The 14409-nt window shown below is 39.3% G+C and overlaps 1 protein-coding gene across 1 annotated transcript in view; it reads right to left on the bottom strand.

The window, feature by feature from the left end:
- Positions 1–354: 354 nt before the first annotated feature.
- gcgrb (glucagon receptor b) overlaps positions 355–14409 on the bottom strand; it is a 44498-nt gene continuing 30443 nt past the window's right edge. Inside the window, exons 2-14 of the mRNA XM_062430548.1 lie at positions 12952–13098; positions 12639–12735; positions 12419–12526; positions 9702–9790; positions 9249–9355; positions 8551–8707; positions 7513–7672; positions 5256–5316; positions 5003–5072; positions 2603–2691; positions 1974–2118; positions 1364–1405; positions 355–1011 (exon numbers count right to left, since the gene is read on the bottom strand). Of these exons, the coding sequence (XP_062286532.1) occupies positions 586–1011; positions 1364–1405; positions 1974–2118; positions 2603–2691; positions 5003–5072; positions 5256–5316; positions 7513–7672; positions 8551–8707; positions 9249–9355; positions 9702–9790; positions 12419–12526; positions 12639–12735; positions 12952–13005 (1605 nt within the window). The 5' untranslated portion in view covers positions 13006–13098 and the 3' untranslated portion in view covers positions 355–585. The remainder of the gene's footprint in view (positions 1012–1363; positions 1406–1973; positions 2119–2602; positions 2692–5002; positions 5073–5255; positions 5317–7512; positions 7673–8550; positions 8708–9248; positions 9356–9701; positions 9791–12418; positions 12527–12638; positions 12736–12951; positions 13099–14409) is intronic.

The following is a 14409-nucleotide window of genomic DNA, read 5'->3' as shown; positions in this document are numbered from 1 at the left end:
AGCGCTTTTCTGACTGCATTTGAATGATGGGAAATGCGTCAGAGGCATGCATGCTGCAGTTCACATTCAGTTTCATAAAAAAGAAAAAGAAAATCGACACTGTGAGGTTCATGTAGGAGAGTACCACAAATGAGCATCGATTGCAGCAAACAGACACACAACACAAGCCTAACTCCAATGGCACCAGCAGAACAGATGACAAGATGTAAGGTCAGTGTTGAAATGGCATTCCTCCATCTGCACGCGCACACACACACACGTGCACACACACACACACACACACACACACACACCCACACACATACACACACACGCACACTGAACACCACTAGAATTTAATTTTAATTTATCTAATCATTCCTGATGTCTTAAGTCAATAAGTGCTTTTTCGCTCAAGGTCCCAAAACCAATAAATATGAATTTGCAACTGGGCTGGTTGACTTCCTGCAATGTTGCGCAGCAGTGAAAAGCTGATCAGTCTTGACTTGTTAGTGCATGATGAACACTGATCTGAAACAGCGATGAACACATTCAGTGAGAGTTTGTGTGATGAGGGTTCAGAGCAGGTAATCTTTCTGCCCCCACTCAGACATTAGTCTCCTCTCCTTCCAGAGGGTAAGTGTGGCACTGCGCCCTCTCTTCCAGAAACATGTCCTCTGTGGTAGTGCTGGCTTGACTGGCGTGGCCTCGGTGTGGCAAAAAAGACAACTGTAAGGTGTGTTTGCTCTTGGCGGGATTGCCTTTTTTCCCCGTCCCGTTGCTGTAGGAGACGACTAATCGGCGGTTCTCCTCGGGTGCAGTGGAGCAGGAAGGAGCTCTGTTGGCCTTTTTGAGGTGAGGCGAGTCACTGCTGGGTTCACTGGCATTATTGTCATGGAGATCGGGCAGATTGCCAGTGGCGATGCTGCCGCTCTTGATGTGCGGTGTTTGGCTATGGGTATGGCGGTACTCCTCATCAATGTCCTTACCCAGCTTCCACCTCTTCCACTTTTTCAGCATCTCCGACTGCACCTGGAGGATGAAGGGGCAGCACAGAGATAGCAGGCAGCAGGGAGAAACGTGAAGATTATGATGAAGATTAAATAAGCACTCTCGGCACTCTATTGGATGAATGTCTGCCAAAGACTACATTTAAAAGTTTAGAGATTAGCAGGCGGATGATGTTGTGTCCATTTTATAGACAAAAGAATTAAGTGGAGCTTGAATAAAGATGGAGCTTTTAGAGATAGCAAAGAAGTGATAAAGGCCAGCAACAGGAACAATAGTGATGTAAAATCTATCTTCTCTATGAAGGGAAAGGAACTGCAGCAGTGGCAGAGATTAAATTAAAGTGGTTCTCAACATGAAAACACATCTGTCTCACCTCTTTGTTGACAAAGCAGTACAGGATGGCAACAAGCAGGCCCTAAAAGAGAAGGGGGAGTTTTAACATTTGAATCATGACAGATACTGGAAAAGGCTCTTAGTGTTTATTTTCCTCTGCATTCTATCTTATCTTTTTGTTATCAATAATAATTCCTGCAATATTTGCGCTGTAGAACGTGTCCCTAAAATACATGAGAGGTCATGACACACTGAGATATGTGTGTGTGATCATACTTGTATTTGTCCATTTGTACATTGGTTTACTTCAGGTCCATGTTTTACTCTTTCCTAAATGAAAATGACTGGAACATTTTAGAGTAAAAGAATATAAAAAGACATTTTAACATTGTAAATCAGAAGAAGTTCATGTTTGATGTAGAGCATTTATGATAGAAGCACAGTAATGCTCAGTGCTCTAAAAATATAAGGTGATTGAACATATGAGAGTATACAGTTGGCTATCGAGTGTCATTCTGAAGAAACTGTAGGCTTAGAAATGATATGTCTCATAAAAACAGGGCATAAAGAAAGAGGAAACAAGTCTGTCGTGAAATATTTGAGAATGCAATTATGAATGAGTTAAGCTTCTTGTATAGGTGAACTCTGACCTGGAAGGAGTTGAATAGGAGGTCACAGAAGAGGCGAATGAGGCGCAGCATGGAGCCTTTAGGGACGGACTCGTCAATGACAAAGGTGAAGAGGATGGCGTGGATCCCCAGCAGAGGGATGAGAGTCAGAGTGGATTTAGCTAATCTGAACCAGAGTAGAAATGGGGGAAATACATGTATTTTTATTTCAAAATGGATATAGTCTTCAGAACCATAACTAGTTCTAAATAAACTAAAATTAGGTGGTAAAATGTTAGTTACTCAGTGAGATTTTTTTAATCAAACAAAGTTATGTGTTCTTTCACTGTTTCCAACCAAAACACATTATGTGTATCCATTTCCTTCCCCATAAAACATTTAGAGAGACAATTTTTGAAAGAATTTTAAACCGACATTGTTTACATTCCTGTTTGCTTGCTAGGAGTCTTCTTTCTTTTCTTTGTTGGCGTGATGCTACATATTACAGTAATACAGAAATAGCATTAAACCATCTCCAGGATGTACACGTGTCCTTGCACGTGTGCAAAACAGGGGCCCACTTTTAAAAGCATGAATCCATAATGCTGCAGATTTAGGATCAAAACACTGGCTCAAGCAAATACCCTGCAAATACAAAACATTTGTCTCACCTGAACTTGTAGTCAGTGTATCTCATCTGATGAGCTCTGAGTTTAGACATCAGGATTTTGATAATTCGGATGAATATGAAGAAATTAATCTTAAACCAAAATAGAAGAGAAGCGAGGTTAAATGGAGGCAAATATGGTAAAAATGTTCTACAGACTTTTCATGACAATATGTTTGACGTCTTGTGTGTGTGAGAGAGAGAGAAACAGAGTCACTCCAAAAAAAGGCCATTATTGGACGTATAATTTCTCTCGCTCACACACACACACACACACACACACACACACACACACACACACACACACACACACACACACACACACACACACACACATAGAAGATTAACAGTAGCAACCCATACATTTCCTGGACTGTGTACTCTGTGGAAAAAAACTCCTCTTTATTGTAATCATACAGTTGTGTAACAGAAGTAATGTTATATGTCATCCTGCAACAATCCCAAACACGACCCTGAAGTTCAAGATTTGTTCACACACGCACACACATATCACACCTAAATACACTCCATTTGAGCGCACACACACACACACACACACACACACACACACACACACACACACACACACACACACACACACACACACACACACACACACACACATAAACAGATCTGTCAAGACAAACATACACAAGTTACCAAACTTGGAGAGCTAATAACTTGAGTGTTGTAATAATTAATGTTTTCTGTCATCAGCAAGGGTTCTGCACTAGATCACAGTATGTATGTCTGTGTCTGTGTCTGTGTGTGTGTGTGTGTGTGTGTATATGTGTGTGTGTCTGTGCGTGTGTGTGTGTGTGTGTGTGTGTGTGTGTGTGTGTGAGAGAGAGAACACGTACACTTTTGCATTAGGTCACAAAGGTTGCTACTGCTAATGTGCACTTGTGCTTGTCTCTATGGGAACAAGATGCAGGAAACTTGTAGGAATTCAACATCTACAAAAACTGTGTATGGGTGTGTGTGTGTATGTGTGTGTGTATGTGTGTGTGATTGTGTGTGTGTGTGTGTGTGTGTGTGTGTGTGTGTGTATGTGTGTGTGTGTGTGTGTGTGTGTGTGTGTGTGTGTGCGCGTGCGTGCGTGCGTGCGTGCGTGCGTGCGTGCGTGCGTGCGTGCGTGCGTGCGTGCGTGCGTGCGTGGCTGCTATCATTTGCATCTGTGTATTAACTGCTGATTCTGGACCCACTTGATTGCTGAAGCTATTGGAGGTGATTACAGGGACTTTAGTAGAGAAGATTTCAAATGCAATGAAATATAATACACTATTTTGTTTGCATTTTCTTTTTATGTGTACTGTCAATATCAACAAATTGATCTGCTGGACAAGAACACTTGAAATGAAATACTCTGTTTTCTGCATTGCGACTTGATTTTAATGTGGCATGAAGATAATCATTATAGCACAAATACATACATATAAGGAAATACAAATAACAATGTGTATTGTATTTCATTTTATTCTGTGGTTTGATTTTTTAAATTTTATCTAGGCATTTAAAATCTTCCGTACCTTAGAGGACTAGTGTGCATTATGTTTATTCACTTTCTTTCAATCTCACATCTATACACTAAATATGAAGTTACAGTCATCAACCAATTGAATTAGCTTAGTATAAAGACTGGAAGACTCTGTCCAAAGGGTAAAAAAAAACCAAAAAACATCTGCCTACCTACATATATAAAGCTCATAAATGTTAATGTTTTTATATCATTAATACAATCTGTACAGAGGTTATATGCTGGACTATTTCTTGGCTAGCAATGTCAAAATATTCCTTCAACTTTCAAATGACGTGTCCACTTTCAAACACTGTTCCTTGATCTATAGATAAAAGTCAGAGAGTGACTTCAATTAGCAGTTACTATATGTTTAATGTTGCATCAGACCAAAATCACGAGGGTCCTGCATTAGTGCACAGCAGTAAGAGCTTGACATCATCAGGAGATCTGAAATGGTCCAGATGTTTGCCTTTGTTGCTGAAATCATTTTTACTACATTTTATTTTGCTACATTCTACTGCAGACTGGAATCCTGTTGACACAGAATATTTAGCAAGGAGAGATCAGTGTACAAGGACTGATGTTAGGAATTTGTAAAATGATTGATAGAAGTCAAAGATGAGAGTTTCAATTGTTTGATGAGTTGATTTTTTTTCTTTCTCCAAAAACTATATTACCTCCAGCACATTTTCAACGTGCCTAGTCCAGATACCCACATACAAACATGTGATCATCCACCCACAGCAACATCTGTGAAGACACAGTTGTCGAATGCCACTTGCTGGCTGTGTGTGTGTATCTGTAGCTTGATCACATGCCAGAACACTTTGGACTTGAATATCTACTGTAATGTTGGTCAATTACAATACAGAAAGATTGTCTTACCAGATAAGCAAACAGTATGGGAGAACGGATGATCCACCAATATCCCATGTTAATATTCCTCTCCCAGCACCTGCGCACACACACACACGCACACACACACACAGACTGTAACTTACTTGTGTTGTCACTGTGATTCTGATTTTTTTACTGTAAAAAAATTACCTCTCCTCACATGTCACAGATATAAGATGATAGATTATACTTTACAGCCTTTCATTTGATGCAATGGTATTAGTAAAAGGATACAACTTACTCCTCATTCTCATACAGATATTTCACTGTGATCCATGGCAATACGAATATGAGTGGTGCACCTGAGGATCAAAGAGGTACAATGTGACTTTTCAAAGTTAAAGGGAAACAATTTCTGTATTAAGCAAAAGCGCTGCAGGCAGCAGCCATGTAATGTAATTGTGCCCCATTAATGAACGTACACTAAAAATGCTTGTTTTTTGCCACGAACAGGCTCAGATTGTTATTATAAGTGTCTGACAACATTATGGAAAGGACCATACAGAGAAATCTATCTTTCTTTACCTTTCACTTCACTTCATGACTTTGAAAGTCTTCTAAATAACATTTCAGTCAGGAACACTCTCATCATAGATTAAACCATTTATTGCAACAAATGTTAATACAGTTTTACTTGGCGTTGAAGGCTCCACTCTAAGATGCTCCCTGGATTAGCCAGCAGTGAGCGCAATGCAAAACCCCCCTGCAGAGTGGGCCGAAAGCAAGACATGAATTACAGATTGACCCTAGAGCCATGATGGGACCCTCAACCAGAAAGGTGGAGGCTGGGGTGGTGGAGGCAAGCTTTGCCGGCAGCAGTGTGAGCATTAGTGAAGCAAGATCAGTGTAGGTGGGAGTCATACTTGAAGGGACCGCCTTGTGGTGAGAATGGCTGTGATTGGTGTGTGACTGCTAAGGTATGCTGATTCAATCAGTGGCTGTCAGCTGATTCCAGCTAGGGTGTATGACTTCCGTGTCCTGCATGAACTAACGCAATGCTTCATTAAACTTCCTGCACTCCAACACAGCAATCTCAACCCAGCACTCCTTTCTCCAACTATTGACTGAATATTTAGCTGATTTCAACAACTCAATTCTTGCAAGATTTCAGATTGAGAACATTTTATTTCTCTTTTATTTGTGTGGTCCTTTCCATAATGTTTTCAGACATTTACAATAGCAATCTGATTCTGTTGGTGGTAAAAACACAGTGTGTGAGGGATCACACAGCAGCCTGTTTCACAGCTGCCAGCTGAAGCATTCTTACTCAATTCTGGACCAATTTAAAAAATGGTTGTCCCCATTAGTCACTTCAACACAAAATATGGGATAATAGGGTCCAGGTTGAACAATACATAAGTTTTACTTCAAAGACTGTCATGATTTAGCACTTATAGTAATTGATGACAACATACTGTATCCATTTGTTCATCCAAAGCTCCATATCAGAGTACTCAGCTGATGTGTTCAACAAATTACAATTATGCTATATATTTTGTTTATCCCTGTCATCACTATGAAAGTGTTTTTATTACACCATGCATCATTAAATATTATTTTCTAATGATCACAATGTCAAAATCTCATTATCTCAAGACATCTAATTCTATTCTCATCTTCACGAATGAAGATTTTAAAGCTCTATAAAACAGAAAACTGCACCCAACCTTGATTAACAGTGAGTAAAGTCTGTTATGTCAGGATAGAACAAGACTTGGGACAGTAAATTTGGAATTGTGGCACAGCCATTGTTTACAATCTCTAAGCAAGTGGAGGTTTATAAGTTATATTAATGAGAAAATGTTTGAAATCTCAAGATAACTATATACTAAAATGATCTCAGAATAGCAGGTTGAATGCATAATATATTTAGAGATGATAAAAAAATGACATTGTGATATTAAGACAACAGGCCTAAAACAATTATGACCAACCACAGCTCTGCACTTTGTATAAACTTTTTTATAAAGGTGTCCTGAGGAATCATACATTTTAAAATAATACAATATTATAATAAAATCTGTAGTACATAGATTCAATTTTTAATTTTGGTTTAACTGAACACAGTGAATTGTATTTGCTCACAGTCATATAGCCTATGGCAAACCACATTTATTTTCACTGTCTAATGATCAAATATCTGATCATGGTTTCAGGGTATTGTAAGTGGACATAAGTCTTGATGTATCCGCTCGTACATTCAGCCTAAATTGTAATTTCAGAGCCTGTCATCCAACACCTGCCCACTAGATGTCCTCAGACATATCTGTCACCTCTGTGAATCACCTGACAATACAGCTGCTCTGTATTTTTTTATTAGTTTGTTTACACTTCTGTTAACATTTCTGGTACCTGACTAACTTCCTCTTGAGGTTTGATGATAAACATAAAAGTTGCTGATTACTGGTAACCAGTGAGGAACAGTTAAGATATAACAGGCTGATAATGCAGCCAGCAGTTTGAAGTCATTATTGATAGATTTTAGCATTGGTTCTTACCCCAGCCAATGGCCATGTAAATGTAGAAGTACTTCTTCTCGCTGAACACGGTAATGACCAGCAGGCTGTGCAGGTAGATGCCCTCCACCAGCAGCCAGTAGTTGTTGGCCATTACACTGTATTGCATCATCACCATGGCACCACGACACCACGTCACAGCCTGACACACATCAGGACAGGGATAAAGGGACAAACAATAAGCGAACTTCACCAACATCAAATAAAGATATAAGATAAAGGTAAATGTCAAAGAGTCTGCCTAGTTCAGTTCAATAAAGTTGGACCACAATACTACTCGTATCTTGGCTGACATCATAGGAGAAGGATCACTGTATCGCAATATTTGATTGGGGAATGCACATATACAGCATGTATTTGTTTATTATCATGTTCACTTCACTGCAATAAAAGTTACAACATACTGTAACTGCAAATACATTTCTACTGTCTCTTCCACCACAACACAAGAGCTATCAATCACATTCACAGTACACTTTAAGTGCTTATTGCTTATACTTAATATGGATTGATGCAGACACAGTGTCATTTTGTGCCGTTTTATATGAAATAATGATATGAGATGTATTCCTACAACGAAAGCTTGGCAAGAAAGGAACACTGTTGATTTCTTCTTCCTCTTGTGACAGTTTCACAAGTTTTTTAGTATCTTCAGGTTTTTCTTTATGAGCTGTTGTACACTTATTTACTGTTATATTATGTGACTGTCATAACAAATAGAAATATTCTCATTCATTACATTTATTTCTATGTAGTTATTTACTTTTTACTTTTCTGTTTATAGAATTTAAAAATGATGTGGACTGGCTGGGATGTCCAAAAAGAGGTTCTGTATGTTCTGCCAAAGAAAAATGCAGATATTCAAAAAATACTGTACTGGTTTCTGTATGAGTATGTCGTGCAAACCTGTATCTTTTATTAGTGATATTATATTGTTATTATGAGGTTTTGCTGTCATGTAAAATAGCTGCATATGCATATTTGTAGCAGACAAGGTTAGTGTGGTGCGTTTGCTCTAACCGGTGCATTCACCCAGGCTTGTGACTGAGTGTCACTGCTGCTCCTGGGGTCCAGTGTGAGGGTCAGCAGGGCGTCTTTAACCAGGATGGACACAGCTCTCAGGATGAAGGAGGCAAACAGGTTCATGTGGATGTTGTTCCTCATACAGTGGAGCTTTCTGTCGTAGAGGTGACATTGTGTGATTTGACTTTGATGTGCTGCATTCACCACTCTGCATGCAGCAGTTGTTCTCCTTTTTCACTGAACTCCTTCACTCTCTTCTTCCTTTCTTGGTTTCTTTCCTCCCCTCCTTTCCAGCAGCACCCTTTTTCCTTACTTTGTTTCCTTCTTTGGTTCCCACATTCTTTCTTTCTTTCTTTCTTTCTTTCTTTCTTTCTTTCTTTCTTTCTTTCTTTCTTTCTTTCTTTCTTTCTTTCTTTCTTTCTTTCTTCCCTTTTTCTCCTCATTCTTCCCCCTCTTGATTTATTAATTTCTTTCCTTTTTTCTTCCCTTTCCTCCTTCCTTCCATTGCTCCATTCTGTGATCTTTCTTTCTTACTTTTATCTTTCTGTCCTTTCATTCTTGCTTACTGTCCCTCTTTTCTTTTTATCATTGTTTGTCACTCCCTTTATTACGTATTCATTCTTTACTTCTTCCTTCCCTCTTTTCTTTCATTTCTTTTGATCTAATCCTCCTATTCAATCCCTTACATGTCCTACCTGAAGGTGATGAGGATTGCGAGGGCCAGTAGTAGAGCTCCCAGAGAGAGCGAGTATCCCACTGTATACATGATCCGAAACTGACTGAGGATGCGGCCATACTGCTGCTGCAGAGCCAACAGGAGACATAGAGTCTGTTACTTCCATGCGTTGCTTGTACACACACACACACACACTCACACACACACACACACACACACACACACACACACCATTAGAAAAAAAGAGGGTCCAAACGATTATTTGAACAGATGGGGGTAATATCAACACTCTGACTCATTTCAGATTGTGTCAAGTGTCATCCCACTCACAGTCACAACACTATCTAACCATCTTCTTCTATTAGCGTAGTCAAACATGAAAACAGTTAATGCATGTGGAAGGCTAGACCCACACAATCTCATTCACGAACATGCACACACAGACACACAGTACTGTATACACACACCTCACCTGCCCAGGGTCGTCCTCACATTCGCTGGTATTTTTTGGTGCCCATCGACCGTCTTTACCGCAGACTCTGTAGACCAGGCCCTGCTGGACTGTTCACACAGAGACGAGCATTATGAGACTTCATAATTGGATGCTACATTATTCATTAATGCCTGTATTATGGCATTAGTAGTTTATAAGTAAAAATTAAAGGATGGGTTAACAATTTTTCAGGTTTGTCTTAAATTGTCAGTCAGGTGCCCAAATAAATATTGTTTTTTTGCTGCAATAATTCCTCCTGTTTATACTGGCCACAAATAGATCCCTTCATAATGCACTTACAATGTGAGTGATAGAGGACACACTCAACAGCCTCTACCTACATGCAACAATATGGAGGAAATGCTTTAATAATCAGTAAAAGAATGAATGATTACAGAGAGCAGTGTTCATTTGGGCGCCTGGCAAATTCGTGAAAATTGTGAACCCATCCTTTTAGTGATATTTTGTATTTGAAACATAGAAAACTGTTGAGATAAAGTTATTTACCCCTATAACCTTATTTTAATACTGGAGCATTTATTGTAGTGAGACAGTGAGCTTAACAACAAACTAAAATAAATGAAAATGTCAAATGAGTCACCATCTATGGCTGATCAGTCATTCATTATTCTGTTTATTCTTGTTAAGAGTCACAAGTAGGTGAAAGCAATCCCATCACATGATGCCAAAGTCCCGCCTGATTTTGCAACTTTCTAAGACAGACTGACCCTCTGTGCTGCAGTGCATTCTTTGGGAAAAGCTAGTGAAACAGAGGCAAACTCAAAAGTGTTGTAGGAAATTGTCTCTCTATAGTTTCTGACAAGGGCAGAGAAACCCCTGCCAGGCTGCTGGTCCACAGGAGATAACAAAGACAATCTCACTCTCACATACTCACAGCCTCCAAAGGTCACCTGGAGGAAACCTGAACATGAAAATAAACCTTTTGCACAGGTATAGCTGCAGATCAAACCTAGGGCCCTTCATATCATGACACTGTTGTAATGTCTGAGCCACACACTGACCGTATATGACTCAGAAATCTCCACAGGACAGGTGCTCTGCTCCTGGAGACACAGTATGAAGTCTGAACACCACTCACAGGACGACAGTAGAGTAAAAGCTGACTAATCTTTGGTCTTCACATCCAATTATTGCTTACTCTATTCCACTGAAAGCTCTGCACGCTCTATTCAAAACAACATTCATCCAACAGATGTCAAATTCTTTCATTCCACTGAAAGGGAAAGATGTGGGACAAGCTGCGGGAATAACTTTCTAGTGGAATAAGAGCACTTGAGGAGCTCTTTCTCTGAAGTTTGATTCTCATGTATGTCACTGGATGGGCACTGCATCCTTGCTTCTCTCAAATAATCTGACTCCAGTACTTCAATGCAACAAGAGGGCCTACCGAACAGTCATCCAACACTTCTCATTGAGGGGCCCTGAAGAGGAGGCGATCTCTTTATCTTGAATGAAGGGATAGTTTCAACACAATGCTGCTACAGTTAATAAATAATTCAATATGTCTGTCTTACATTTCTAAAGAATTACATAAATACAGCAACAGCACAAGGACTAGACAATTTATGTATTCACAATGTCAGATTTTGAACAGGGCAGCTCTTGTGGTATAGCAGGAGCCTGTTGCTTTATAACGTTTCTATGTATCTGTATACCGCATCCCTTTGAATGTGTCAGTTTAATCCACTGGAGTCTTTCTGCTGCCTACTGTCACATGTTTTGGTGGCAGAGAGGAAATGTAACAAATACTTCTTTACCTAAAAAAACCCCAAAGCATATTAGTCATCTGTTGAGCTCATCTTTCTGATTGTGAGACAGGATATTGTGTTTGTCAGTGGATGAAAACTCCACACAGACAGTAAGAAAAATGCTAAAGGTCAGAGAAAATCTCTCTGTGATCCAAAACTGGTCTCTTCCAACAACGTGACAGGACAGAGTAAGAATATGATTGAAAAACAGAGAGACATAGTCTATTCCACCAGATCTGTCATTGAGCTAAACAGTGGTGGAAATCACCAAACAGCTGTATTTTCTGAATAATGTTGATTTGCTTTGGGACTATAGAACTGAAGAAACTAGTAAGCTATACGTTTTTAATATTTACATTTTTTTTTACATTTACTGTAATTAATGCAGACATATCATACCTTTTTTTTATCTGTATTTTATGATGTCGGTTGGTAAACATGGTTGAATTTCCTTAAACTGAGGTGATAATATGTTAAAATGCTATATGCAAATCAAAAGCCCAGGTGCCAGCCTGCTCTGAATGCTTTGTTTGCAATGTTACCTTTTCTTCCCCCTCATGATGACACATGCCCAAAAATGGCTGTCCTTTGGTTGCCATTGTTGCTAAGGTAATTCTGTGGGTTGTTGAATTACTGTATTATCACTTAATAGTGAAAATACATTGATAGATAATACAGTATATGTGAGGTGTGGTTGAAAACTAAAAAAAAAAAAAGAAGCTTGTTATTGGATCTTTATACACATTATTGTTTTATATTCTGGCCACCACTTAACTCTTAACAGTTTCATTTTTAAACTTACAGTGAATGTGAATAGGTGCTGCATAATTGTGAAATACACACATACACACACACACACATATATATATATATATATATATATGTATATGTATATATGCTATATGCAAAGACCTCTCACACACAGACCTTCACGATACCATGGAAGGAACCATGGGCAAGAGACATTGACAGTGGTCCCTGGGAGTCCATCAGGCCAGCAGGCGTACTGGTCAAAGGTCCTGTTACACACCAGCCCTGCAGCGGAAAGCAGAGAGTGTGATCTGTCACCTGTACTCAGGACTTACAGTAGGTCTATTCCAATGCATGCATCTTGTTATGAGTTCCTGCTGTGAGGAGAGGGGCTCACCTGTGGCGGGCGGCGTGGTGTCAATGTAGTCCAGGCACTGGTTCCTGTAGCTGCTCCACTGCTCCTTCAGAAGCTCCAGGGAGTTTGTTGAGGAGACCTGCAGGAGAACCAAACATCCTGAAGTTTCATGTTATAAAGTTAAAGTCCACACAAGCTGTTCATATCAGTCTCCATCCTGCTCTTGGTTTGGTTTATAGACTGTCAGTAATAAGTAATAATCAGTAGTACTTGAGAAAGACATCCTAGCATCAAAGACAGTCTGTATGTGGGCGTGTGAAAGTCAGAAAGACACAAGAGGGTCTGAGAGTTGTACCTTTGTGCAGCTGCAGAGCATGAGCAAGGCCAAGAGGAGACACACCTGGGACATCCCACTGATGCTGGGAGGAAGGGGGTTGGTGGGGACCAGAACACAGAGGAGGCCCAACACATGAGGCAGTCTCAGCCTATCTCACTGTGTGGCCTGCAAACATAGTATGGAGCGAGTTAGTGAAGAGACGTGTGTGTGTGTGTGTGTGTGTGTGTGTGTGTGTGTGTGTGTGTGTGTGTGTGTGTGTGTGTGTGTGTGTGTGTGTGTGTGTGTGTGTGTGTGTGTGTGTGTGTGTGTGTGTGTGTGTGTGTGTGTGATGGGGTTGTTTAAACTGCAACTGAAAGAGAGATGGGGTGAAACAATGAAGACATAGAGAATCATCGGTAATAGAATCACAGCTTCTCGTTTGCTGACATGCATGTGCGCACGCACACACACACAAACATACATACACACAGAACAGTACATAAATAACGATGAAAACCATGTCTCCACATATTTATAAAGGTTGAATAATTTCTTATCCTTTTCCAAAGCACATGGGATACCTCAAGTGCCGTGAAAATCACCATCCACACAATGGATGGATTATGTAAATGTCTTATTTTGTCAGTTCAAAGCCCAAACATATTCAATCATGTATGACAAAGAAAGGCATCAAGAGCAGGAAAGAAGTGTGGCATACACTTGCTACATATGCATATCTCTATTATTTACATGATGTTTCAGCCCTCAGGCCTTCTTCAGGCTCAACAATAATAGTAGGGCACATGCACTGGTATGTTATGTAGACCACACTGTTGAAACACATTTGATGGTGATTTGACAATCATTTTCCACCATTTGGGGGAGAAAAACAATCAAGAAGCCTTCAGTGAATCAGAACTCTTAACAAACAGTGACAGGAACTACAGCTAAACACTTTAAACAAAGTGACAAGAACCATTATGTCTCATAACACATAATATGTGGTAACAAACTGTATATATATATATATATATATATATATATATATATATATATATATATATATATATATATATATATATATATATATATATATATATATAGAGCTTTAAACAATACAGTTTGTTGGTTAATAGATATACAGAAAATATTCAACCCCAGCTGTAAATGAACATCATAAACAACTTCCAATAAACAAATATCCAATAAGCAGAGGTATAATACAGAAAACACTTAAGATAAGATGTTCCTTTATTAGTCCCACAATTGGGAAATTTGCAAAGACTTATGAGTTAAAGTCATAATCTATATTCAATCCATGATGTGACAGGGTTCTCAGACAGTAGATCCAATAATTTTCCCTTCTGGAAAGTAAAACATCCAAGTTAATTCCTTTTGGGGAGGAGCAGTGATACCCTCTCAATACCAACATATCTTATCGAGGATATAGGGTGATTATATTTTTTAAAAATGTGCTGCTACTAATAATGCGTCTTG

Source organism: Scomber scombrus, chromosome 2 (assembly GCF_963691925.1).
Source record: "Scomber scombrus chromosome 2, fScoSco1.1, whole genome shotgun sequence".
Taxonomy (NCBI): Eukaryota; Metazoa; Chordata; class Actinopteri; order Scombriformes; family Scombridae; genus Scomber; species Scomber scombrus.
This window is presented reverse-complemented; position numbering and strand designations above follow the sequence as displayed.